The sequence below is a fragment of the Charadrius vociferus genome, unplaced genomic scaffold, assembly GCF_000708025.1.
Source record: "Charadrius vociferus isolate BGI_N301 unplaced genomic scaffold, ASM70802v2 scaffold19, whole genome shotgun sequence".
NCBI classification, from domain to species: Eukaryota; Metazoa; Chordata; class Aves; order Charadriiformes; family Charadriidae; genus Charadrius; species Charadrius vociferus.
The window spans coordinates 1,009,486-1,037,308 of NW_009650173.1; the positions used below are offsets into that span (position 1 = coordinate 1,009,486).

The window sequence follows — 27,823 nt, forward strand, 5'->3', positions numbered from 1 at the left end:
AAGGTTTATTCTCACTGCTCAGAAACAGAGAAAAGAGCAGAATTGTAGTTATTATTTTTCGATTTTTTTGATGCATGACTGTGAAATTACTCTCTTAACCTGTGCTACTGTCACTGTCTCTTGGATAACTCTCCTGTTTCTGCTCTACACAGAATAAGCTACCTACTAAAGGCTTATCCCATTCTCAGCCCCCAACTCCCTCTTGCCCTCCACCTCATGATTCAGCTGCTGCCTCTTCTCCATCATCTGTCGGTTCAGCTTCCCCTGCTGTTCCTTCTAGACAGGTACTCTATTAACAGATTTTTCCTGTAAAATCCAAACTTGCGCTAAAGCTGCTTGAGAAATGGCTTGGATGGAAGGTGCTGCCAGCAGATCTGTTGTATAGATTGTATTTCACATTTGAATCAAACTTTTTGTTCACTGTTATTAATTCTGCATGTTTGTAAGAGGAAAGCCATCGTTAAAAATAGTTGAGGTATAAAGCTGAAGAACAAAGCAAATAATTAACAAAATTTTTGCTTCAATTCTGAAAATTTTGCATTGCTGCTTATTTTAAATGTTCTGTTGTTGGATAATACCGCAGACATGCATAGCAGAGAAAAAGCTTCACATTGTATAGCTAACTGGATGTTATGAGATTGGTTACTGGTTCTTGGGTGGTGCTTGTGTTTCTTTTTATAAGAATATCCATCTGGACTGCAGGGGAGAATCTGCACCGTAATGGTTATTTTAATTAGAGGACATGTCTTAGAATTGTACGAGCACTTGTTGATACAGACAGATTTTATTGTTTTGTTTCTGTACTTATTTCTGCCTTAAACTTGCTTCTGCACATTAATTGCTAGAATACAGTTCTTTGTAACAGCAAACTTTACAGAGAGGAAATGTGCATATTCTGAATCAAAGTGATGAGAACACTTGAATCTGAGATATTCAGCTCTTATTACTTGTGCTGATGTTACAATGGGCTGTGCTTTTATCTGTGGAAGTTAAGATGATGTTGGCTTCTAACTCCCATTGTTTTAGAAAGATTTTATCTGAAGAAAGTTTGATATTTTTAGCTTTTCAGGGCAGGTAAGGGCCTGGGTTTCCTTTCCTTCACCTACAGACTATGTTTAGCAGCAGTCTGGGAACACTGCAGTATTTAATAGGGTTGATGTGGAAATAAAGGTGGAAACATCACGTTTCTAGAAGTAATGAATGTGGTTGCTGTGACCCAATGCAGGTGCTGCCAGAGATGGCAGCTCTGCTGCCTGAGACATGAAAGAAGTGCTGTTCGGCAAAATGGGGTCCCGTCTCTGAGGCACGTTCCTCGGTTGAGATAGAGCTGTGTTGAAAAGAGTCCCTTCTTCTCAGTCCCCAGGAAAATATAGGCTACACAGCCCTTCAAGGACACTGCAAGCCCAGCAGGTGCCTCACTGTGGTAATCCCCTAATTCCCTTCAGCTTCAAAATAATTCCTTTGCCTGGATTTACCTCTTGCTTTTTATGACCTAGGAGGTATAGCATGTGATAGGTTTTAAGCTAAGTAATGGTTTCCAAAATATCAGGGCCTGTTGCTCATTTGATTTGGAGAGCTATTGTGACACTGCAAAGAGAATAAAAAACCCAAAAAACTATGTGAACAGCCCTTTAGATTATGAGAACTAGGCTCTTGATCATATGGAAACTCTGTGAGCAATAATTTTACTGGGATTTTAAATTTTTTTTCTTAGAGAACATTTGTCCTGGGCAATCATTTTGGGTGTTTTAATTCAACTGCATTTTGTTTAAAGTGCACTTACAGCCTTTTATTAGTTTGCCATTGTATTTAAAGGGTGTAGCAGTAGTTTCTTGTGACTTGATTTCACTCAGGCTGAGTTTACTTTAATTGAAAATGCTCTCTCCAGAGGTAATAGCACAGAATGCAGCATAGCTGAGGCAAGAAAATCTTGTTCTGTCACCAGCACAGTAAATATACGTTCATCTCATTTGGTAAATATTTGGCTGGTTAGGTAGGACTATATGTGTTCTTTGGCAGACCTACATGCGTGAACATCTTGATGACCAGTATGCTGCTCCATAGGGTTGTACAGGCTCAAATCCTCTTTTACACCGTGTTACGTATGTCTAAATATGGTGCATTTGGCACAGCATACTTGAGAATTTTTAAGTAGCAGGTCTGATAACGAACAGGTAAACTTCTACTTTCCTCCCCTTTGTTGCAGATGTGGTAATAGAATGCTGATCCAAATGAACCCCAGGTGATGATGGATTACTGTAGATACTTTAATGGGAAAGGTCATAAGTAGATTTTAAAAAACAAAAACAAACAAACAAAAAAGTTTCTCTTCCAGGGTTGCCAATGAGTACGAGTGACATTGTTGGTGCTGTCCTTGCTACAGGGGTAACTAAGAGGGAGTGGAGGGGTTAGATAGGGTCAGACAGCCATGGTGTCTGCACAAGGCTGTTGTGGGGAAGGGGAGGGTACCTGTCCTCCATACCCACTATCAGCACAGTAAGGGGTGGTGGATGGTCATCATGGAAGTGGAGATTCAGGTCAGGCCTGGGGATGGGGATAGGGGACCCTTGAATAGTGAGGAGCAGGGTGCTGGGGGAGGCCTGCAGTCTGCAGCATGGTCACCTTTTGGAGCAGGTTATGCCAATGTGCGCTTACTTTACACAAGTGCATCCTGCCCTGGGGAGAGGGGATGGACTTAATGGCCCTTTGGACCTATGTCCAGGACTGTTATTTGCGTTGGTGAAGTGCTGGTGAAGTGATAATGGATGTGCAAGACTTCTGTTCTCCATCCTATTCCTGTACTGTGAGGTCACTCAGTCCTGTGATACCCCTGTTACTTTAGCTTTACCTCTCTTTGACAACTTAAGTTCTATTCCTCCTCAAGTTACATAGGCCATGTTTTGGCTTACCTTTTGTTATTTCTCAAGCAAACTTTTCCCAAGAAGCAGATTTATTACTGCTATTTTTATTGTAAGAGTATTAAATCTTCAGGGAACACCTGCTGCAGCCTTGATTTAATAACAAACCATCTGTCCGTGCCTTTCCATGGTTCAACTGTTGTCCCCATGTTTTATCTTTTAGGATTGCACACTTTTCAGAACATGAAAATTTTATCTTACTCTGTAAAACACTGGCTAAATGTGCAGTACTATATAAATAAGATTTGATAATATTTCAGGTCTGCAGTGCACATTTTCAAGTACTGGGTATGATAATGTTTGGACCTCTCTGCTGTGAATATGTACTGGTAATTGCTCGTGTTTGTGTTGTCTTGATGGTGGGGTTACAGGACTCAGAATTTGTATTTCTGGTCTCTGTTCTGAGAGATATCACTAGGTAAGTCTAGACTTCAGTATGAAAAAGGATTTCAGGATTGGTAAGCCGACAGAAAGAGCTCCCTCATGTCGTTCTCAGTGTTTCTACTTTTTCCCAGTAGAAAATCAGAAGATAAAAGACTTCTTTTAAGTTTTGTAAGACTTTGTGGAATACGATCTATAAATATCAGCACCCTCCCATCCTTTAAATAGTTAGTACTGTCATTTTAATTTCAAATGAGTACCTGAGATTGTTATCAGACACGACAATGCTTTACATCTGTTGAATTTTCATTGGAACAGTATTAGTTATGGTGGCATATTTATTGAAAATGGTGGCTAAGAAATCATACTGTCTTATTACAGAAACCTGTTATTAAGCCTCAGTCCTGAAAGGAGCACTTGAAAGGAAGGCTATGGAAGCATATTGTTACTTTTAAAGACACAGTCATTACAACTTATTAAAAATGAGCTTCTATATGACACTATATGCAAGTTGCCAGTAATAATCAAAACTACCTTCTAGCTTTAATCACCTGTCAAAATTCACATAAGTAGAATTATGAATTAAAAGATATTACATTCCAGGCTGGGCTTTGGTTATTCCTGTTTTCTGTTTTAAGTTGGATTGACCTTCAGAAAACTGTGTTCATCTGAGCTTTGCATGAGTGAATCCACACAGCACGTCATAAGAGCTATGAAGATGTTGCAATCAATAGGCTTTGCTGCCTGCAGAGTTTGGACCAACTACTTCCCTTTAGTGACGTGATTCTAATTACCAGCAGTAAGCAGGGCTTGGGTGTTTCCTGCACACAGTAACTTATTACTCAAATGTTGTTTATCTCAGAGGTAAAACGCATGTAGCAGGTGGTACCAGAAGTAAATAAATCACTCTCAAAGCAAAATAAGATCAGGAAGATCATTAAGGATATGTAAACGACGAAGGGGAAGCATTGTATGCTTTTGGAAGTAGAGAGCGTATTTCCTTTGTTTTGTGAAAATACTACTGGGGCTTACTAGTTTGTTGGCTGTGGTGTTATAAACAATAGCACAGGGAAATACAGAAGGTAGCTTTCTCTCCCCACATTAATAACCACCCTGATCAACATGCTGAAAAGCTTTGGCAACATGTCATTTACAGGTCAATAGTCTTAGTAAATTACAAACACTTGGGGGATTTTTAAGTGTTTTCTAGGTTGTTTCCTGAAATTCTCCATGTAAGGTAACTCTTTAAATCCTTTGTTGGAAAGGAATCTTAAGCTACTGGTATAAACCTGCCTGAATTGTGAGCAGTAGCCTGTTACGTACTGGTAGAGGCCCCAGACTACAAAACTGAATGCGTGTGTAGGACTTCACGTACACCAGTAGCCTCAAGGGTAGTAAGTGCATGAGCAAAATATAAAACCTATTGTGTGTATGCTGAGTTTCTAGGGTACATGAGCAGCACCAGGCAGGCAGAGATCTGTGTGCTGTTGACCAAAGCTAAGCTGTATGAGAGCTGACAGGGTAGCTAAACGGAAGTATGTACATTTGTTGTCAGACCCTCCCTCTCACAACTGGAGTTTATTACACTTACACGATTAAATGGGTAAGGATGTTATTGAAGTCCTTGTCTGTAAGCAGGGTGAGGTTTAGAGAAGACGGGGGGTTGCTTGGTGGTTGTTCTGTTGTTCCCCTCCTCGGGAAGCCATAGAGGACAATGAGGTCACCCCTCAGCCTCCTGTTCTCTAAACCTGACAAATCCGAAGTCCTTAGCCGCTTCTCATAGGACATACTTTCCAGCCCTTTCACCAGCTTTGTTGCCCTTCTCTGGACATGTTCAAGGACCTTCACATCCTTCTTAAGTTGTGGGGCCCAGAACTGCGCACAGTACTTAAGGTGAGGCTGCACCAATGCTGAATACAGTGGGATAATCCCCTCTTTTGACCGGCTGGTTATCCTGTGTTTGACGCACCCCAGGATGCGGTTTGCCCTCTCGGCTGCCAGGGCACACTGCTGACCCATACCAGCACCCCCAGATCCCTTTCTGCAGGGATGTTCTCCAGCCACTCCTCCTGCAGTTTCCACTTATGCCTGGCATTACTCCATCCTAGGTGCAGAATTCAGCATTTAGACTTGTTAAATTTCATCCCATTAATCATTGCCCAGTGCTCCAATCTATCTAGAACCCTCTGCAAGGCATCTGAAAGGTATTGAGGCTGTAGCGATCTGATCTCCTCTTGACTACCCACATATCCGATTCAGTAAGGAGAACCAGTAGAGATGTACATGCAGTAATATGTCCTTATTAATCAGTTTCTCTAAAATGAGATCTAATCAGTCCTCAAGTCCACTTGCTTTCTGCCCTCCCTGCTGGTGAGTAGCAGCAATGTTTGTGTTGGTGGTTGTTGATAAGGAGATGAAAGCAATCAGCAATCTTCTGGTTGCTAGGTTAAATTGGAATCCCATTTGCTTTCACATGGAATGTGAATTCTCATTTATTACAAGAACATTTCCTTTTAATAACATTTTTTTAAAGTATACATAAACACGCAGTTTTCTTGGTTTGACTGCTTTAATGTTGACACAGATTGCTCCAATGGGTGGAGAACAGAAGTCAACCAACCTGATGAATTACAAGGTGTAGTTCAGGCTCAAGGATACTTTTCCTGAAATTCAACTACTTGCACTTTAAGCATAGCCTTATTGTTTAACTGATTGCTCCAGCATTTAACTAGTTCAAGGTAAACTTTCTGCTTGAACTCACTTTGCATGCTTTCTTTTACTTAGAAGTTTGTGGATATTAAGTTGTATGTGACCTAAAAGTTGCTCGGCATAGTCAGAGGTACAGAATCTGGGGAGGAAAATTTTGTCTTCTGTGATCTTAAACAATAGAATGGAACATAGTTTTCCTGTAGTAGCAAGTAATCTCACTTCTAGTATTGGTTTATAATTTAATGCACCACTTAGGACAGCATTGCAGTATGTAATTAACAGTTTACTTTGCTGTTGTTACCTCACAAGTTGTGCAAATATTGAATAATACTTAAAAGTTTCTTTATAATAAACAAAAGCAAGCAGTACAGAAATTTGTCCCTTGAATGACCTTTGTCATCTTAACATACATATTTTGTATCTGCCTGAATATTAATTTAATTATGGGATAATTCTCAAAAGATAAGGGGAGCTGTAAGGAGCTGGACATGTTCCCAAGTTCCTGAACTTGAATTTTTTTTATTAGCAAGAATATTTTTATCCATCATAGTTTTTGAAAACACACCCAAAATGCATTATAGTTATTTTAAAATTTGATAGAAAATGCTGTAAAATTATTTTAAAGTATCATGAATACCATTGCTTTTCTATTTTTTTCCTTTCTTTGTGGTAGCTTTCTGATATTTTAAAACCTTTCCATTAGCAAGACTTGGTGTGGTGGCAGTAGAAAAATCATTTCACTGAGAAGTGTGGGACTTAAAATTTGGGCTCTGTGGGAGGCAAATGAAGACATGAGATCATGGATCCTCGAGGAAAAAAAAAAAAAAATGCCATGTCTTCAGAAGCAGAGTATCAGATCCCTGGCCATACCAGGATGGCCCTTGCTGCCTTTGCCAGCAGAGAGGTTGTGGGGTCTTATATTGACTATAAAACTAAAATCAAAGTCACTACAAGAAATTTGGTTTAGGGTAGAAAAGATTACTGTAAACCTATGAAGTCTTCACTGACTTTTTTCCAGGAACAGAGAACTAGACTACCTACCTACCTGCCTGCTGCTCACACACACGCCCACGCACACACACCTTTCTTCTTTTCCAGTCCCCAGGCATGTGTTTTGGCAAGGAAGCCTGGGCCATGCAGTCAGTGGTCTGGCTGTGGTGTGTTTGGAGCCACAGCCTAAGGACCTGCAGTTCCCTGGCAGGCCTGTCTGTTTGATAGATTTGGTTAGAAACAGCCTAATATTGATGACTGTGATAGTGTGATGAAGCAGATTAAAGGAGATGGCTTCCTTTCCTGAGCGTAGTTTCTCCAGTTTTCACTGGCATTAAGATGAGTCACTGGGGAGAGGCAGAATGGTTGCTCTGTGAACACCAACAAAACATTTCCATGCTGGATTTCTAGTACGTTTTCATAGATTGTTTCTTGAAATGCTGCTGTTTGTGGTCCACGAATGTGAAGTTTAGTCCTCACCCCCTGTTCTAAAATATAACAGCAAAGTCCTACAAAGTCAAAGAGAACAATAGGATTTTTTTTTTTTTAATCTATCAGAATGGTCCAACCCTGATAGCCAGGCAGTAGCTCCCAGCTCAGCCTCTTTGTGGACATAGCGGCAGGCCTCGGGCCATGGGAGCAGCGTTTGCTCCCAGCAGCTATTTCTCCTTCGTCCACAGGGAGAAGTGTGCGGGTTGCATGGAAGCCTTCTGTGGCCAACAGCTGGACCATGCTGATCATGCATGAACATGCTTGTGCTCTGCTGGACTTTGCCTCTGCTCTTTCTCCTAGCTTCTCTTTATCATTGTTTGCATGTTTTCAAATCATTTTTGTCCTTTTCTCATTAAATTCATTTTCCGAAGTAACCAAAGCTCTTCCTTCTATTCTTCATCTTCTCCCCTTTTCTGGTTAGATGACTGTAGGGAAGGTCTCACATGCAATTGGAGCTGTGGCTGAAGTTCTTGTCAATCTGTATGTGAATGATCACAGACCCAAGCCACAGCTTTCCCCCCTTGAACTGGTAAGACTAAACCCACAAAGAAACAATAACTTGACTTGAGTGATGTTTCCAGAACGTTATCCCAACTTAAGACCCTGGTTGTGGAGCTTTTTAAGTGTTATGGAAGGTCTTAGTCTAACACTTATTAAGGAATCAGTTGCATATTGGCAAAATACGCCGATGTGTGGACATGCTGGAAATGTTGCTCACCATGTCTTCTATTTATATTTTTATTGCTTGTCTGTATGAATTAAAACTTCAGGAGGCTTTTATTAAATGTAATTACTGGTACAATTAGTAAGAGAAGACATTTATTAATCAGGGTGGCTTCTAAAGAAAGTTCTGTACAGTACATGTTTGTGCAGTTATTTTTAACACTCAAATGCTGCATCACCATGCTTCATTTTGAAGAGAGCTGTTTTTAAACTCTGACACTGTTCTGTGTTGAATTCAGAAGCGGTCTCTGGACAGAGCTACAGGTTCTTGCCCCATTCCTCACTCTCCATCTGCCTCCACTGCTCAGAGCTGTCAGGTATTGGGAAGCGAAGTAAGGTGGTGTGTTGTGATGATGACACTTACTTATTAGCCAGCACTAAACTCAATTGCTTCCGCTTCATTGTAACTGTCTGTTCTATTAACATCATATTTTTTAAAATGCATTTGTGTATTTTTCCCTTTGCATGGTTGTTGATTTGGAAAGTTTCATGCACTGAAATGATCCACCACAGCAAAATGGATTGCTAATGGCAGATTTGGAATAGTATTAACTTTTAAGCACAAGAAAATGTCACAATGACAATTGAAATTAAAAAGTTGTTCCAAGGCTGCCTTTTGCTGGCAAATTAAAGATGAGTTGTGTGGACTGTGTGCTGCTCTCTGAATGTGCCTGGACTCTGCCAAGCCTGCGCCTCCTCTGTCCCATGCGTGGTACCTCTCCTGTGGCAGTGGGGATGGTGGAAGGGGAGGGAGACAGTGTTGGCTGTGGTAGAGACAGGATGCTCATCTGTACCGACCTATAACTAAGCATACTACAATAATGCGAAGTGACATCCTCGTACCTGCGTCTAATAAGAAAAGGGAAGGCCAGTGGCATCTAATCCATTTATAGTTTATTTTTCTGTACCTTTTGCATGTATATCCAGAGAGGATGAGATTTGTGGCAATTAAAGAATGTTAATTGCCAGCCCAAATTCAACAAAAACCTTCAAAATAGTTTCAAGTTGCTAATATGGATCATATTTTGAAGTCCGATAAATTAAAAATATTCTGAATGTCTGTGGCAGGAATTAAATTGTTTGGTTTTTTTTTAAACAAACCAAGCCCCAGCTTGGGCTGTAGCCTCAGGAGGAACACGACTGAGAGGGAAAGCACGTCTGTGGTGATGTAAATGGTAGTTCGGACACCATCATTGAAGACTGTCAGTTTTTCTTCCTGGACTTTAAAGCACGAGTCTACTTTTTCCTCCGGAGTGTGTATGAACTGAGTTTTCAGGGTGTCTGTTTTCTTAGCTCCAAATGCATGACTGTTGTTTGAGGCTGGTGGGGTCTGCCTTTGCCCTCTTCTGAGAAGCACCAGTGCCCACAGCCATGAGATGCGAGTGCCTGAGCCAGCGCGGTGCAGGGGCAGAAATGAGCGATTTGGGCTGGTGCTGCTCTTCTACCTGAGTAAACAGAAAATGTTGGTGAACTCCCAGAGGGAAGCTGGATGCAACCTGAAAACTTACCCCTTAAAGTCCTTGTGATGTCTGATTTATGAATTGCTGCATAAACCTTACAGAATCACAGCAAATGAGTAATAAAAAAGCTGACTGATGTGTGTTTTAATTGTGTGTAGAGGGTGCTGTGTGAAACTTCAAGCAGCTAAAACAGCTGCCCACTTAATAAGAATTTATATCTGGGTGTAGTGCAACAGCCTTACGTGCATTTCTTTTTTTATCTTTTAACAGGGAACTCTGCGAAAAGAATTTCCTCAGTCTATTGGGGGGAGTGACATTTGTTATTTCTGCAAAAAACGGGTATATGTTATGGAGCGGCTGAGTGCAGAAGGCCACTTCTTTCATAGGGAGTGCTTCAAGTGTGAAATATGTTCTACAACACTCCGTTTAGGAATTTATGCCTTTGATGTTGAAGAAGGTAATATAGGAGCTATGTAAGAACATTTTAAAATGTCTGAGTATTGATGCTTTTAATGGAACTAGGGAAAAAGACCTGGCCAAGAAGCTCAGTCAGGAGGAGGTCTGCCAAGTATGTTGTTTGCGTCCATGCTGATCTCCAAGTCCTTGTACTTGCAGTTCTAGTCTAGAAGAATCCACTTAGGACAGACCTGAGCTTTAAATAAAGAAATCCTCAGTGGAAAATAAGTTGTAAGACCAAAATGCAGTTTGTCCTATCACAGGTCAAAGGGGTGGGGGGGTGATTTTTCTCCAACAATACCGAATTATTCTCATCTCTCATTTATAACTGGCCATTAAATAAGGTGATCTATAAGGATAAGCCATGATAGTGGCAGATTTACATGGATGGGGGCCATATAGGTTATTTCTGTGAAGATGTAATGGCTCAGGAGTTGAAAGCAGTAGTACTGGCCAAGCAGCAGTGTAATTTATTCTGGTCTGCTGTAGAACAGGAGGTTCAGATCTTGGGCGCTCAATCCCAACTTTTTTTTTTTTTTTTTAAGTTTAGAGGGAAATTATTAGCCTGAATTGAAATTCCCTTGCTACTTCCAAATGATTTGAGTAGATCGGAGTATTAACCTGATCTCCTTCTATGAAAGGATTAAAGACTCAAAGCCAAAAGTGGTTCTTTTGCAGACCAGAGGATCTTCTGCAAAGACTTTTTTGAACTGATTGTTTGACTCTCTGCTGCTTGATGTCTTGTGTTGGTTTGTGACTTTGTAGAATCTTGGGGTTTGTGCTATTTATTAATCTTGAAACGTGTGATAGTTAAATGATGACCTTGCCTTATTTAACAAATGCGCAAATCTGTGTACTGTAAACAAAACCCATTCAGAGCTGTGAGCTATTCAGAGTAGGTGGTAAGTTTCCTATTCCTCTTGCTGCCCAACCATTAATTATCCTGATTTTGTCTTTTTATAGGTGCAACAGTGGGGTTTCAGTCTGTAGGCGTATAGATAAAATATCATATAACTTATTTTTTCTCTTGTAGGTAAATTTTACTGTAAACCTCATTTTACGCACTGCAAAATCAGTACTAAACACAGAAAGAGAAGAGCAACACTACAGATCCAGGGAAAGGTACGTATTAGTTGTGTTACTACTGCAAAAAATGTTGAGGCAGCTTTATCTGAACCAGGGTCCAGTATTTGTGTGGTTGTGTAAGATGTTTTCTACCTGATGTCCAGAAGTTGTAAAATCAATAGTAAAATATAACCTCCTGGTTCTGTAAACTTGGTGTATTTATAGTCTGGTTCTCAATGGAAACTAGCTTTTCCTAGACAAAGTAAAGTTGTACGTAAGAGCAATCGGAAATTACAATATATATTTAAAAACTTGAAAACAGTAACAGAAATTGGACTTTCCATTTTTAGAAATATATTTAACATTTTTTTTAACGCTTTATATAAGGAGGCAACAGAAGCATGGAAGAAGGAGGAACCCAAACCCACAGAGACCACTGCAGAAAGCACTTTGTCTACTGCTAGCAGTCCAGAGGACAGGTCCCCAGGTATCCTGACTTCCTTCTTTAGGGGCACGCTAAGCTGGCCCCTTCGGGTGACAAGGGATCTGCTTGACATTCCCAGACGCCTGTCTAACTGGATGCATGGTTTTCTGCACGCTACCAATCTTCATTTCAGGGACAATGCATATAACTATACCTACTTGTATGAACTCTTGAGCCTTGGTGTGCCATTCCTCTGTGCTCTTCTAGAGGTACTTACTCATATGTACCGGGAAGCAGAGCTATCACTTGAAAATGTGCTTGACTGGGTGAAAAAATTCTATAGGGTTTAAATTCTTCTATGTGTCTTGCTCAGTTGTGCCTTTCAGATTTTCAAAATTAACAGCCTCGCTATTTTCTTGAGGTTTTTTTACTTTTCATGCCATTTAATGTGTGAGTTAAATGAACGGTGGATTCCTTCTGATATAAATGCGATGCAATCAAAATTTTCAATATAGAATGTACTGTATGTTAAAGCATGAAGGGCAGTGTCCAGACACATTTCCAGAACACGGAGACGGATGAAGGATATTTTGTAGATTCCCCCTCTCCCTATTTTATTCTGTGATCAGACCATTGTGGGGAGTGATACGTTTTAAAACCGTTCTTCTCCCTGCCCGTGCCCCCTGCTTCCTTTTTTTCTTTTTTTTTTTTTTTTTTTGTTAGACCAAGAAAGAATGTGCATTCTTTCAGCTGTTTGGGAAATATTTATGACAAATTGACTGGGTTTTGAAACCTGAATATGGCGCATACCTTTTTTTTATTCTTGCTTTTGTCTTTGCTGTGGGTTATGAGGTTTATAACGTGCATGAATATGTTAAAAAAAAAAAAAAAAACCACACCCAAAAAACACGACAAAGATTTAATTAATTCACATTGCTCCTAGTTACGCCTTTTACATTTCTTACATGTGATAGATACCCTTTGTTGATAGTGGGTATAATCTGTACTACTAATTTATTTGAAGTTTTGAAATAAATTTGAAGAGCAAATCTTAGTTGAGTGAAGGCTTGATTGAACATGTAAGTCAAAGGAACTGGTACTGTAATTAGACCTGATTTATTCCTCAAGTCAAGGCTTCCTCATTAGGTGGCTGGTTCGAGGAATATCAGGTTATGGAGCACTCATCTGTAGCTGAAATCACTGCTGTCGTGCCTCTGGGTAGGCACTGCTCCTATTGTCTTTTGGATCATTTTTTAAATATACGAGTTTAGAACAAACAACCAAAACCTACAAATGTATTCTAAGGAGATTACTTCTTAGTTGGGTATTTCATTCATTTTAATGTATAAAGCTGATGGCAGAAAGGTGAAATTCTATCATCTGGAGCAGCTGTTAAGTAAATTACATAGAATCGTCAGGGTTGGAAGGAACCTCTGGAGATCACCTAGTCCAACCTCCAACTTTCAGATGTCTCTCAACAAGGTCTACATTAATCAGAAGGTGTTGGGGCAGGTTAAATAAGCTATTTAACAGCAAGGGGACACCAACATCCTAAGTTCTGATTTACTTTCAGCCTAGTTAGCCAGTGAGGAAAGCACGCTCCCTGCCTCTTAGATACTTAAATGTTTAAATTCAGAAGTTATTCAGGAAATAGGTAAATACATAAACATGGGAATATGTATAGCCTAAAATTAAAAGCATCTGTAGCATTTATTTCTAGCCAAAAGAATGTGGCTTAAATAGTAGGAAATAATGTCACATTCAGTTAGTACCAAAGTTGAGAATCACCTTCCAGTGGTCTTAAATGACTGTGCTGCTTATGGGCTGGCAGATTCTTGATTTTTTTAACATAATGTGGGAAAAGATGATTTGAATTGTTTTGTTTCTTAGGTATTAAAAGGAAATGTGTCTTCTCTGTAAAATAAATTACAAACTGGATTTTTCTTCTAGATAGCTTGACTTTCTTTAGGCTACAAGGATAAAGCTTTTCACATTTTAGAGTGCTTATGTATTTTGGGAAAAAATTGTTAAGTGTATGCACAGAACTTGAAAAAGTGCTTGAAGAAAATTGTTTAGGTATAAGGTAGCATTCATTTGAAATAAATTGCCATTAATTCTCAAACATGTATTCAGCAAAACTTTGCTAGAATATTGACTGGACAAAGCGACAGTTATAGTAACATGGTGGGCATCTGTATATATGTAAAGAAATGTATTTGTACCTCTTTTATAGCATTTTAAAAAACCTACTTTGGAACACTGTATACTTTTAATTATTTGCTAATGATAGTAATTGTTTCACCCTAAAAAGGAAAACATTTGCAGTGTGATTTACCATGTTACTCCTGCAACACAGCAAACTGTTAAGTGGTAAGGCTTTAAAATTTGGGTTGCCATCAGTTTTGATTTCAGTTTGTCAACAGCACAGTCTTCTGGAATATTTTCTCCTGCTCTTTACTATAGGAAACTTTCTGCTTTTCAGCAGAGTAAGCATAACTTAGAAAATGATGATATAGTAAGAAACTTGGAAATCCCTGATACCCAATGAATTTAAAGCACATGAATCTTAAGAGTAGGAATTTTAAAACCAAAATAAAATAAAAAATAAAAAGATGGTATTGGCTTTATACATATTTATATAATGGGAATAAAATCCCTACATTTCCACAACAGAATTCAGGAACTTGCATAATGAAAACATTTTCCTGAGGAAACTTAATTACACTGCACATTCCACTGGGAGTTTGCAAGTGATTCTCTTGGGAAGGTTTTTTTATTGGTATCAATTTAATTGGTAGATCTTTTAACCTCTTCAACTTAATATTCTACTAGTAAGATTCATACCTGTTCGTCCTCATTCATTGTTTAATGACAAGAGGCAGTTTCGTTTTGGCCAGTGTGCTTACGTAATCTTTCTGAGGCTTTCCTGTATCACCAAGTTAAGTTCTGTGTTTTCTTTCCTGCTGTCTTCTCTGTCAATCTCCCTCGTCGCTTTTAGTCCAATTCATCATTCCAGTGCTGCACCCGCTCACTGGCTGAAGCCTTTCTGCTCTCAGGTGACTTTTTCCGCTTGCCAGTTCCAAAACTGTGTGACTAACACTGTTGTTTGACAGCATTTCATTGCGTATTTTTTAAAGACTTTTGGAGCAAACTGTGTGTGTCTGGTATATTAATGGATGCGAGCTTTGGCATGATCACTTAACCTGAGTTCACGGTTCTAGAAGAGGCAATGCCTGTGCTCTCTAGAGAATGTTTTTGTCTCTGTGTCTGTGCATGTACACTTCCTTGTGCCTTTAAGGTAAGTTAGGCAAGCACATTGTTTCTTGAAAGAACTAGTTGAAGCCGTATTTCTTTCCAAGCATCGAAGGAAAGATTTAAAGTAAGGTCAGGACGAGATGAGCCACCTGATTCTCCTGGTTAGGATGAACACCTGTTTCCATTGAGCTCAAATACGCAACGAGCAACCAATATTTGAGCTCTGTGGTGCTTTCTAAGCACGTCTTTGCTTTCATACTGGTAAAGTACGATATAAAAGGATTCTGTTGGAAAAAGTAGGCAAAGCGATGCAAATTCCAGTCTTCCACCCCAAGTGACATAGTAGGCATGCCTAACAGCAGTAGATGTGCATGCTGGTTTTACTCTGTAACATCAAAATGCCAAGTTTATATAACCAGAGTGTTTTGGTTTGAGTTGTTTTGTTGACTAATTAACTGGGCCCCATTTGATACTCTGAATGGATTTGTCTTGCTGCATGGGACATTGTCACTATTCTCCATGACAAATTTCTGTGATTATTTTGTATGTACTTTTTAATATAAATTCCAGTATGTGTAATCACATGGTGATAATCTGGAAGGGGAAATGAATCCAAACAAGAACGGAGGGCTCGGTGTGACGAGCCGGCATGCTAAGGTTTTGGCTGATATGGTCAGGACCCGGCCTCCCCTGCGAGGATCCCGTTGAAAGGGAAGGGCCCTCGGGAACTCACCTAAGCAGCAATTTTCAGGAGGGACCAAACATCCTCTGCCACTTGCCCCATTTCACACGCCTCAGCCAGGAATGCAGAAGGGCTGCAGGGTCAAAACCCCACACCTTATCTTGCTGACCTGTATGTTCACGTGATTAAAACAATAGTATTTACCTGTGTGGGTATCCTAAAATGTCTGGATGGCTTTGAAAGTGCCCACACAGAAACCTCTCTGTGTTTTAAGCGTCACTTCCTGCACAAATAGTTAGGACATGAGTTCCTATGTATTTCAGGGCTATGGTGTTTTGTTACAAAGCTTGGCGTGCTTTGACATGAAGGTTGTGACGTAAAGGTCTGCCATTTCAAACCACTTCCCATTGCTGTGTTTTTTACCCTCTGTTGCAGAGTCTTCCTAGCTCTTCCTGGCCAGTGAGGATTCTGTCCTTCTCCTCCTTCTGTCTTCATTTTACTTTATAATCTTAACTGAATATTTTTATTAAATAGTTTTTAACGCTGTATTTAAATTTTTCACATGGAAATTCTGTATTTTGCACACAGTGAAAATTGTTTTAGCTTTATTTATGATATCTGCTGTAAACAAAAATAAATGTAGTTCTTTATAAGCCTCCTTGTTTCATCTTTTCCTTTTAAATATATTTCCTGAGGACAGAGACTTAATAGTGACTTCACGCTCGTTTCACAAATTCCTCTTCTGGTGGATGCTGTCTTTGTTGTGGCCTGACCCAAAGGCCAGAGAGTTTCACTGCGGTGATATAATCACACATGTGTCCCTTTTGAAAGGGATGTACATTGGGGACCTTGACAAGTTATCCCAACCACTGCGGATCAGGGGGTGCCTGGTGTTGGGATTTGTCCTTTCTGGGAATGATAAACTGGTGTTGCTGGTGTTGGTGAGCATGGGGATTGCTTGTATTGCATACACAAATGGCAGCTGTCCTTTTCTCTGACTTCTGTTCCATTTCCTTATGGTTTGGGGTTGGGTTTTTTGGTGGGTTTTTTTTTTACATATTAACAAATGTCATAAAGGTAATTCTAATTTACATGTGTTTGGGATCTTATGTTGTGTACAAGAAAAGCAGGTAATAACTGTGGGTAAAGCTTTACCTTTGCTCCTGGCTCTGGAGTGCTATTTGCAAGATCCCTGTATTTTCTGGACCCCTGGAAGCTTCAGCTAATGGTGACCTGTTATCTGTTAACAGTGGCCTTGTTTTATTTATTTATTTGTTTTACCTGCCTTTGCTCTGTTGTGGCTTTTTTTTTTTAATTTTCATTTTTGTTTTTAAAGCTGGTGGTGTGGTTCTTTTTAAATAGCAGGTTCTCCTAAAAAGCTTTCCTATGTTGTCTTCATCTTCTTTCTTTTGCTTGCTCTGTGATTGTTAAGCTATAATCCCTTCCTTTGTATTTCAAGAAAAAAAAACAAATCCCAGAAAGAATAGTCCCAATAATTTAATGGAAAGATTGTGTGATATGTTTTTTCTTTAAAGTTAATTCAAACTGAGCCTCACTGGAGTTGAATGACAGAAATGCATTTTTTGAAAGTGTTGCTAAAGACAACATCGCCTAAAGAACAACAAATGTTATTCCCTTGAACTATTCCATTTTCCCTGCCAAAGAAAAAGCCACCATGCACAGTAGAAAGTTTGCTGTCTGAGGGGGAGACGATTTGCATAACGAAAACATAGGGCAACAAATGCCATTTAAGACAATACTTGGCAGTTCCTTAATTGCAGTGGACAAAGCAATTTGGGTAAAACTAAATTTACTCTTTGCACAATTTACAGTTTTGGAGCAGGCTCATTTCTGCCATCTTTACTTGATCATTTTAGGCAGAGGCAGTGGCAGGGAAACATCAGAAGAGGTTTTTGTGTCTGCAGAAGCTGATGATTTGTTTGGCACTGAAGCTTTGAGAGGCATCAGATGTTCATGCTGTTCTCATAAAGTTTCACTTATTCCTGCTAAAATATCAGTACAATAGCTTGGAATTGGGGTAATGTTAGAGTTGAGATTGTAGTAATTGTGTTGCTCGTGGGGATGCAGAAGGCCCAAAAAGTCAAATGACCAGCAAATCCGATCACTAGAGGGATGGGTATACATAGCAGTAAACAGTTCATGTCCTGGAACACTAGTGGACAAGATGGGACACTGTGTACGGAAAAGAAAGAAACTAGACAAAATGAGCAACGTGAGGGGAGCAATTCTGCTAGTTCCCTCACTCTTGGTCAAAATCATTACACGATAAAACTAAATATTCCTTGGTTTGCTCCTAGTAGTGCCGCTAGAGGAAGAGACTAGTGGGTTAAGTTCCAAGTGAATTTAACAAGCCTAATTTGGGCTCCCGTCTTCCTCTGGCCACATGAGCAGACCTCCCTGGGAGCAGGAGGCCTGAATCATCCCGCTGCTCTTGTGTTGAGCTCGCTCCAAAAGCTCCAGCGCTCCCAGTCTCCAGCGAGCACACGCTGTTATAAATGTACCCCAAAGCAGTCGTGCTTTGTCCCTTCGCGTAGCTGGAGTTGGCAGCCGTGCTTGTCTGAAAGGCAAACAGGCTGCTGCTCCGCTCTCGAGCTGCTGCTGAACTGGGTGCCTTCCAAAAACCATGGTTTCGGAGCAGGTGACACTAATGCCACTTTACATAGTTAATGCTTTCTAAGACTTGAAAACTATTTGATGTTATAGATGCCATTATAGCACTAGAAGTGCAGAGGTGACGTTTGCTGTGTCTGGCAGGCTCCGAAGTTGCTCTGTCTTTCCTCCTCTTTGTACTGGTTCAAATGGATTCTGAACTTGTCTGTTGCCACTAGGGCCATTTGGGTTGGGAATACAGCTGCAGATGTGCTTTTTTTGAAAAGCCAGGCTAATCTTTCATTCTCAAAGCAAGGCAGCATTGCCTGCCTCGATGTCTGTTAACGAAAATCAGACATGTCAGGATTCTGTAAAGGCAACCTCCCTTTATTATAATTATGCTAATGCTTTACAGTGAAAAAGATCTTGCCGTTTTTAAACATACGTGATTTTAAAAAAAGAGTAAAGACAAAACTTCTTAAAATTGCTGAAATTCAAACAGCAGCCTTCCATTAACTCTGCCAAGAAGAGTAATTTCTGTTCCTCTTGGTTTCTTCTGGATTGCTAGAGGTATAAAATGCCAGTGAAAGTTGCCTCTGTACGTATTCCAACCTCAAGCAAGGGCTATGGTCTGTTTTCCCACAACATTATGGCAATTAGTTACTATAATTGGCTTTAATGCACTTCTGGCTCACTCATTCCTCACGTTCCAATCAAAACAATGAATTCTGAAATGCACTGAATTCTGCATTAATATTTATGTTTTCGAAAGCATGACATGTTTGCAGATAACTTGATTTTTTTGCATGAAAGATCATGTTGCCTAAGATTAGAAGACATTGTGTATTAATACTTGATCCAAGTATACATATTAGTCATGTAAATATTTCCTCACATCTCTTTCCTTTTCTTCATGAACTGTGTTAACATAAAAAGAAGGGAGGCTTTGATCTCATCTCATCAGGTGGTGGGCTCCAAACTCGTGTAAAATGGGTGGAATTTCTGATATGTTTTTTTGATATGTGAAATCACAAAGAAATTTGCATGTTGTTACAGTCTTGAATTTGTTCTTTTGGCATTTATTCTGCAGGTATTCATTCACGTCTTTGTTTTAAAGTTTTTGGTGCTTTGAGTCTGTGCGCAAAAAATACTATTTTGACAGACACTGATCACTCCAGAGCCTGTTGTTGCTGCACTCCAAATTCACAATTACTATACGCATTAATATACCAGACTAACACAGATTGCTCTGATAAAATATGTATTTACTCTAAAATTATAGAAATAGTGTGTTACCATAGCAGTTTTTGTTTGAGAAGCAATTTTTCATAAAGATATCCATTCAGTTTATCTAGTAGGTTTTCACCAAGTTGCTTTTTCCTTCGTCTCTATTAATTTTTGCTTAGTTTGTATTAGAGCATTAACGTGCACTAACCTGGATGCATTCAAAAGTCATGTGCTTTGGGCTCTGTCTTGGTTTGACTTCAAATTCCCTGGTTGTGTTTCATGCCTGAATTCAGAAATGGCTGTTTATCGCGTAAGTAATGGATACTCTGAAAAAGTATTTCGCTGCTGAAGAACTTGTGTAGGTGCTGGCATGGGCCCACAGGGGAGTGGGAGAAGATGGGCTCCTGGTGTGGGGACAGGATGTTAGAGCCATGGAGGAGCCCATCACTGGAGGTGGGTGGAGAAGGGGCAGCAGGAAAGCGTTTGCTTTTGGTGGTTGGAAGCGATCTGGCCCCACTGCCACGGGGAGCAGCAAGGCACCCCATGGAAATGGGAGAGCCAGTTGCCTTTATTCTTAGCCATTTGTTAGCCACCAGAACGTGGAAATGACTGCTGTAGATGTATGAAGCAAGCAGGAGGAAAAGGGAAGAGAAATGTGTAAAGAACTGAAATGTGTGAAATGTCAGTCGACGTCTCTTTTACTGGAGTTCTTTTTCAAGGACAAACCGGTTTCTCAGGTGTGATGAAAAGTCAAAGTTTGGACAGGACTTCAGTTTGGGAATGCTGCTAGAAGCCCTGTAGCCTCCTAAGGCAGGTCTGTGAAATACCTTAATGTGACATCTTCCATGTCAAACTGGAGCACAGGCGATCCTCCCGTGCAGCCTTGCACGTTTTGAAGCTCAAGCCACAGGGCACAGCTGAAGCTGTAAGAGGTTTGAGCTCTGGTTTCACTCCAGTGTGGGCTGGTAACCAGTGTATTGCAGCAAGAGCTAGGTCTAACCAACCTGGAGGTGTCGCAGTTCTCCCATCCCCTCTCACAGTCCCACGTGGCCTGTGCTTCCCTGGTGAACCCTTTCTGCTCTGTATCTCATCCCGGTGCTGGCTGGGTTCATTTCAGCGGGGCTCCCACAGCACTGGTGTGAAGATGTCTGCCTTCTGCCCCCGCAGCTTTCTTAAAGCCCTGCTGTATTATAAGGAGGATTCACAAATTTTTTTTTTTTGTTTATTATACAGTGAGAAGTCAGAGAGGCAGTAAAGTGTGCTGGGTGCGCTACAAATCAATTTGTGGTCTGCTGACTGAATTTCTTACTGTCAGTTTTTGATGCCAACTGGTGTTTGCTTTCACCATCGGAGCTGCCTACGCTTATGAGTAACTCCACTTTAAAATTGTTCGCTCCCGTCACTGCTGCAGTCAGCAGCTCCATACAAGGCCGGGCAGAGCCCACTCATCCTGTGAATGAGTTATGGGGTGACACAGTTTAATGGCAGGCTAAGAGCCCCGGGATTGCCAGCTGGAAAAGCAGGACACGAGTTAGTCTGGGGTCTTCATGGTGGGGGCACTTGTGGTGTATTGGGCCAGCTGGAGAGCGGGGCGAGCGAGCTGTGTGCCAGCCCCGGGTGCCCGGGCACCCACCTCCCGCTGGTGAGAGCAGCACTGGGGATTTCGGTGGTGCTTTGCACCTGAGGACCTGAAAGCCCTTTGGCCGCTCTGAAGGGCTGGGGCAGCGGTGGGTAAGTACTGCTCCTGCTTCGCAGCCGTCGGGGAGTTACAAAAACCTGATGTGTCGGAGGTGCCAAAACATCGCATCCCAAATGCAGGTCATGACACCCGGTTCCAGCAGGTTTCTTTCCTTCCCCCACCCCTGATGAAGGCCCACATGCAGATACGCAACACGGGCAGGGCTGTAAGAATTTGGTTGTTTCTTGTCTGGCTTTTTCCTGAGCCGCGGGGCGGATGCTGAGCTGCTGGACCTCAGGGCCACCTCAGGGTGACCCTTTTCACCGCCAGCAGCAGGCATGAACAATTCCTTACCCTCTCTGAGGGCCTAGCCAGGGGGTCTCCACTCCGTCAGCCACCAGACCTTGTGTTTGGTGGGGGGGACACCCCCGAAGCTGGATGGATCAGGGCGCTCCCAGGGGCGTTTTCCAGACCAGCCTCCCGGCAAAAGCTGTATTCCTGACCACCAGTACGCTGGGTCTATTGTGGCCCAAAGCAGTTGATACCATTTTAAAATCTGTTGTTTCCTGGCTCTTTTTCTGGTGTTCTCTGGGTTTCTATTAGTCTGTTTTCTTACTTTGGTTAGCTCAGCAAGTCTTGCTCCCCCTTTCTGCTCATGTGGGGCTTCCATTTGGTCTGGCTTGCCAGAGACGAGAAAGACGGTGGGAGCTCTCGCTGTACCTTGCTTAAAAGTGAATTCCCCTCTTGTGACTTAAAACGGGCTGAAGAGGAGGAGGGAGGATAAATGTGCATGCTTCTGGCTGCTTATGGCACGGTGGTGTTGACTCGGTGGGGAGGCTGTTGCAGCTGCCTTGGTTGGGGATTCTGCAGTGGAGCATCTTTGACCATTTTTGTCCAAGACGGGCGGAGGTACGCGCGGAGCAGCCGCTCCCGAGCAAAGCTGATAAAACGCAGCTGCCCTGAGCCAGCTGGTGTCCGAGGCACTTGGCCCAGCACTCCTTCTGGGGAGGGGGGATGTTGTTTGGCAGAGTTGGGGCTTTGTGCCGTTGCGGGCAGCACGTGCCCTGCCCGAGGTGGGGGCGGGAAACGGCCTATCCGGCCCAGCTGCCCCCAGCGGGGACTTGGCTCTGCCCAAATTTGGCTGGTTCCCGAGCCCTTGTCATCTCCTTGTCAGGTCACAGTGATGTGATTTGCCTGACGCTGGTTTGGCAGATGACTCGGGAGCAGCAGCCCGTACAGAACGTCAGGCTGCCTTGTCAAGTGGGACTCAACAGTATGAGTAATGTCTCCTGCTTACGTCTGTTTGTTGGCCCTGGCTTTATCAGTGGGGGCACTCAGATGCTGGAGTGATCAACGCCTTGTAAATGGTAATCATAGAAGGTGCCGCGAGCCGTCTGTGAAGCCCCGGTGGGTGGACAGGAGGCCCCTCTGGAAAGGGCCTCTCCTTTGCTGCATGTGCGGCCACCCCGTGGCTCTGAGCAGGTCTCTGAAGGGCGCCCACACCAGGGACAGCCGCAGGAGCGGGGTGTTTTCACCAGCTGAGCGAAGCCCATTGCAGTTGCGCCACCAGTGTGGCATAACATGGAAACGGGTTTCAGTGCTTCTCTGTGCAGGGCTGAATTTGGCAGGGTGTGTGTGGGACACCAGTGTGTCACTCGGAACCTTTCCCTCGTTAAATGGGGCTGGAGCGTTAGCAAAGCCTCTGGGACCGGGAGGGAGGGATGCAACGATGCATTTATCTGTTTTGCGGTAGCAGAAGGAGCTTGCCTGCCGGTAGACTGCATTTAGCAGTTTGTTAGTGACGGAGGGGCAGTAAACAGCTTTGAGATTTGAGCTTTCGAAAATCTGAGCTTGAGCTTTTTTGGCAGCGGGGTCCAGTAGAGCTGGCATGGCCCAGCCATGCCGGGCAGTGCACGGTGGTGCCGAGACCGTGAGGCAGCGTCAGCCCTGGGTTTGGCTCTGCGCAGCCCCGTGCAAACCCTCCCTCAGTCCCCACGGGGACTGGCAGTGACGCTCCGTGATGCTGGGAGCGGCCGATGAGGCCGTGCAGCCACGCTGCTCCTGCTTAGCTTGAGCAAAACCGGCACAGGTGCCTGGTAGCTCTGGGGGAAATCTGCCCTGTATTTCCGTGGGTATAAACTGCCTTAAAACAACTCCAGGAGAAAATGACTAACAAAACTAATTGCAAGCTTTCAGGGCTTTAAGGATATTCACGTAGCTCATGCCTGTAATATGCAGCGTATTACAGACAAGACCTCTCTGCTGCTGTGCTTGGCTGTTGGCTTTGCCCTTGTACTGGAGGGAGGTGAACTGAGGTCTTCACAGAAGCACTTGAGATCCCCGAGTCCCTGATCCTGCATACTGGGAGGTTTCTCCATCCTTGTTTCTGGGCTTCCTGATGAGTCGCGGGGCTGTCCCCACTGTGGAGCTGGGTCTCGGCTCTGCACATATGGTTGCACGGCCATGCTCCCTCCTTGACCGTTCCCACCAGGCACAGAGCCTTTGCAGGAGAGTGGTGCTGCTTGAAGGCATTGTTAGATGCTGAAATGCATCCAGACCACTGAGGATGCTGGGACAAAAAGTTGTTGGTTTTTTTTTTTTAAAAAAAAAAAGGGGGGTGGGGTGTCAAAAATGCTTTTTAGGTTATGGTGGATCATCACTGGGTGTTGTTCTGTAAGGGTGTGAATTTTACAAGCCTATCACTGAGAGAATGGCAGTTGCAATGATCTTTCAGTGAGCAGAAGAACCGTACTGAATTTGCGTGCTTTTTGCTAGTACTAATGTGCCTTGAGCCTGTGTGCTTTCTGCAGGGCTCGGCCAGGGAGAGTGTCTCCAGAGAGATGAAGGGAAAGATCTCTTAAAAAAACTGCAGGAGGGCTGCTGCTGGACTAGTATATACAGGGACCTCCAAATACCATCATTACGTTCCTAATTAGAGGTTGCTACTTTGCCAAGCCATGAACAAACTACAGTTTGTTTCTCAGATTTTATAATCAGCTTGAAACAGGTCCCCGCTGAGGTACCAGCACTGCCTGGCTCCTGCGTGATGGCTGTGCTGAGATGAAAGCATCTTCATACAGCCCGTCCTCCCCTGCGGCGGGGTGAAGGATTTCGAGGGCTGGGGCACTGGGTGCCGGCTGGCAGTCCAGCATAGGGCCTCACCATGCCCTCCCAAAGGCTTGGGGCGCTTCATTGCCTTCTCTGTTCCTCGGTACAGCCTTCCCTGAGTGGTCCAGGCTGCTCAGCCACGGTTTCTGCTGGGTCTGATGGGTGAATTCCTGCTAGTCCATCCATAAGCCATGAACTGGCTGAAGTTAGTTTTACCGTCCAAACGGTCTCACTAATTGACCTTTTGTGAGTAAATGACTGTGGGGTTTGGTTTATTGGTGATATGGGGAAAAACTGAGGCTTTGTACTCCTTGACCTTATCTGTGCAGCTGCAATAAGGGCCACCTCCCAAGTTTTGTAAAACCTCCCGGCATTGCTGAGGTCTTGTAATGTCTTTGTCTGTCGCTGGCTGCATCTCTGACTCATTCGAGACTTGGTGCAAAAATTGCTGTGTCTCAAATGCAAGGGTGAGCTGGCGCTCTTGGTGAATTGGGAAAACTTGGCATGACGCTTAATGGAGAATAAAAGTGTGTTTACTGGGAAGGTGTGGGGGGTCTGTCTGTGGGGTCTGCAGGGGCTGTTTGGCCAAGCCTGTACGTTGGAGTGAGTTTTGAACAGCCCTGAGCTCTGGATGAGCGCTGACCCAGCTGCAAGCCCCACAGATGAAGCTTTAGGAATACTTCTCAGTTACCATGTGGTTTAGCTAAATCCTAGTAAGGAAAACAGTTGTTTCTCTCCCCATGCGAGGAGGATGAGGTGGGTTTTGAAATACAGACAAAGGAGAAATTGTTTATCCAAATTTTTCATCGTGTTTGAGTAGGAGGCTCAGATGAATACAGGATTGTTCTGTTGAAATCACGGACTGTATTGCTGCTGTTTAAGTAACTGAAGGCGTGTGAGCTCCACCACTCGCATCAAAAAAACTCAAACCGAAAAAACCTAAAGCCAAGTTATTTGATGTCAGTGCAAGTCAGGCGAGGACAGTGATCGGGAGAGCTCAGGCTGAGGAGAGATGCTTGCGCTGAAGAGACGGAGGGCAGAGCTTGTGTGTGGAAATGCTGCTGCTGGTCTGGTACTGAAGTGCGCAAACTGCCCGCAGGCTTCGGCTGGGCCGGCGGCGCACTCGCCCACGCCACGCCGTGGTGCAGCGTTGCCCTTTGGTGGTGTGTTCTGTCCTCTTGGGCCAGCAGGGGGGAGAACAGCGTCAGCCGCTCCTGCCCACCCCGTGCCCAGCGGTGAATCTCAGCCACCAGCCGATGTGCTTCAAGCCAGCCTGGCTCCGCTCTCGATTAGGGACCTATGGTTTTGTCATGTGGTTTGGGAGCAGAAAGTGTGAGGCTGGTTTTGTGGTACCGCAGAGCTGCTCTTGTTGCTTTGGTGAGCAGAGGCCCCTCCAAGCCCTCTCCTTGGGCCAGGTCCACCTGCTGCTGAGCCAGCGAGATGTCCCCGGCCCCAGAAACTGCTCAGCTCAATGGCGGAGCCAGCCTGTAACGGGGTGAGGGCTGGAAGAGGAGGGAAGGGAGCACACAGGATCCTGCTGGGACATCGTCCTGAGAAGGGCAGCTGGGGAAAGGCAACTAGGATAAATAAATTAGGCAAGGCACAGTGTGCTTGGCAGGGAAGAGGAGAGAGGAGAATGGGAAAATGAATGAAATAGGCAATGATGGGGCCAAAACAAAGCACTGGGGCAGTGTGATGGATGAGGAAGGATCATAATGTGCAGATGACAACGGAGTAAGGAGGAGGTTAACAACAAATGAAGGAATGGAAAGCTTAAATTCTCTTAACCCCACCAGACCTTCAGACAGCAACTTACAGTTGTGTAAGTGTAGTCTATAAAACAGCATTGACACCAGGTTGCGCAGGCTGGGGGGGACCTACCGCTCGTGTCTGCGTGGAGCCAGGAAGGATGCCCTGCCTCACCCCAGTGCAGGAAAGCACCAAAGGATGCGGAGGATGTGGAAATTAGCTCGTTAACTCCTTGGCTCACTCATTCTGACTAGCTTAGGAAACTTCAGCACCTAAAAAAAGCCAAGGCAGTTGTTATTAGGACGTTTCCACTTTAACTGGCCAGCAGTGTGCTGCTGTGAGATGCTTGTGGCGTGTGCAGCCGTACTTGCATGACAGATCTGGTCTGCTGACTGTGAACTAAGATTAACGCCTTCCCACTGCATGGCTTGTCCATGCCTTCCCCTCCCCGGGTAAATTATTTGAACGTTTTGGCAAAGGATTAGTAGGGACTTCAGCTCCAACTGTGCTGCGGAGCAGGCGTACTCACTGCTGGAGGTCTTCAGCCTGCAGAGACGTAGGCAGTAGGAAATCTGAAGTGAGCACGATGGAAATTAAGTAAGATCTTATGCAAATGCTATTTTGAGTGACTGTTTCCTGAGGACTGGGCTCTCCCCTGATAACGTCTGGTGCTGCCCCATGGAGGTCGGTGGCACGGCACCAGTGAGCATCGACAGGAAACGGGGCTGTGCCCTTTTCTGTCCTGCAGACCGGATGCCTCTCTAGCTTTTACATTGTATGTGTTTATCTTATAAAGTTCAATTCCTCTGACTCAGTCTCTTAGCTTCAAGTAGAAAATCTCCTGTCCTGCGGAGGAAACCTGATGCGGAGCAAAAGCGCTGGCTGGTCACGGAGGTGCCTGCAGTGTCACAGGCTGCCCGGGTAATCCCAGACGGGTGGCTTGGGCCACCAACATGCCCCTTCCCCTTTGGGAGTAGCAATAAGGCCACTTTTGTGTCTTCTGGTGAAGAAGTGGGATAATGTGGTAAGTACAGCCAGGCACAGACTTCTGAAAGGACTCGAGCACTAGCAAAATTGGCTATCTCAGATCTTATATGGGCATTGCCACCTTGGATTTAGGAGCTGAATGTCCACCTCAATCCTTCTGCAAGAGCTCGAGTTTCCCCAGAGAGCAGGCGTGGCAGGGGGCTGCTGTATGTGCCCAGAAGTGCCAAACAGGCTTATCCCCTGCCTGAGCACAGCTCAGCCCCAGCAAGGCCCCATCAGCCTCTTCCACGAGGGCTGGCGCATCAGCCAGCTCGGTGCGTGACCAGAGTTGATTGCAATGGTCACCAGAGGTACCAGTCCAAGATGCTTAATGCTCAACCTGCAGTGTGAGAGGAATCAGGGCACTGAGGCTTAAAGCGTGTTTTCCACCCTGGAGTTGGATTTCCAAAAAGTCGGTGTCCTCCCTCTCAGCCTCGCCGTGCTGACATCTCACTGAGGACCTGGTGTCTGGTGCTGCGAGGATGGGTGGCTGTCCAGGATGCCGGGAGAGCTGCGGGGCTCCCAGCTGGAACAGAGAGGTACGAGGGCTGCTTGTTATTTCGCCTTGCGTCTGTTCAGGAGCATAAACGTATGCCTCACTTTGTGTAAGCCCTCAGCCTTTGGGGTGCTTCAGGAGACATTAGTTCAGACAGCCCTTCTTATCTTTTTATGTGGAAAGTAAGAGCTTTAAAAAAGTCTCAGCTTGCTTTTTAAATTCTTTGTTATATCAGATCATTTTTCTATTTCTTCTTTTTTGTAATCCTTTAAAATTAACATCAGTGAGGGCCAGGGGTCTTGCCACGGATGGCTGGTGGGCTTTGTTTGCATTGCTGTGGAGGGGCAGGCAATAATTCCCAGGCAGATTCCCGG

General features: G+C 43.6%; 1 protein-coding gene across 2 annotated transcripts in view; it reads left to right on the forward strand.

Annotated features, from left to right (window-relative positions):
* The window catches only part of MICAL2 (microtubule associated monooxygenase, calponin and LIM domain containing 2), a 57,096-nt gene extending 42,439 nt beyond the window's left edge, over nucleotides 1-14,657 (forward strand). Inside the window, exons 19-26 of one of the 2 annotated variants that reach the window (XM_009892650.1) lie at nucleotides 153-284; nucleotides 5,884-5,934; nucleotides 7,912-8,019; nucleotides 8,453-8,545; nucleotides 9,944-10,130; nucleotides 11,163-11,251; nucleotides 11,582-11,681; nucleotides 14,617-14,657. In XM_009892650.1, coding sequence (XP_009890952.1) covers nucleotides 153-284; nucleotides 5,884-5,934; nucleotides 7,912-8,019; nucleotides 8,453-8,545; nucleotides 9,944-10,130; nucleotides 11,163-11,251; nucleotides 11,582-11,681; nucleotides 14,617-14,657 — 801 coding nt within the window. The remainder of the gene's footprint in view (nucleotides 1-152; nucleotides 285-5,883; nucleotides 5,935-7,911; nucleotides 8,020-8,452; nucleotides 8,546-9,943; nucleotides 10,131-11,162; nucleotides 11,252-11,581; nucleotides 11,682-14,616) is intronic. The other variant, XM_009892651.1, reaches the window with a different exon arrangement.
* The last annotated feature ends 13,166 nt before the right edge of the window (nucleotides 14,658-27,823 follow it).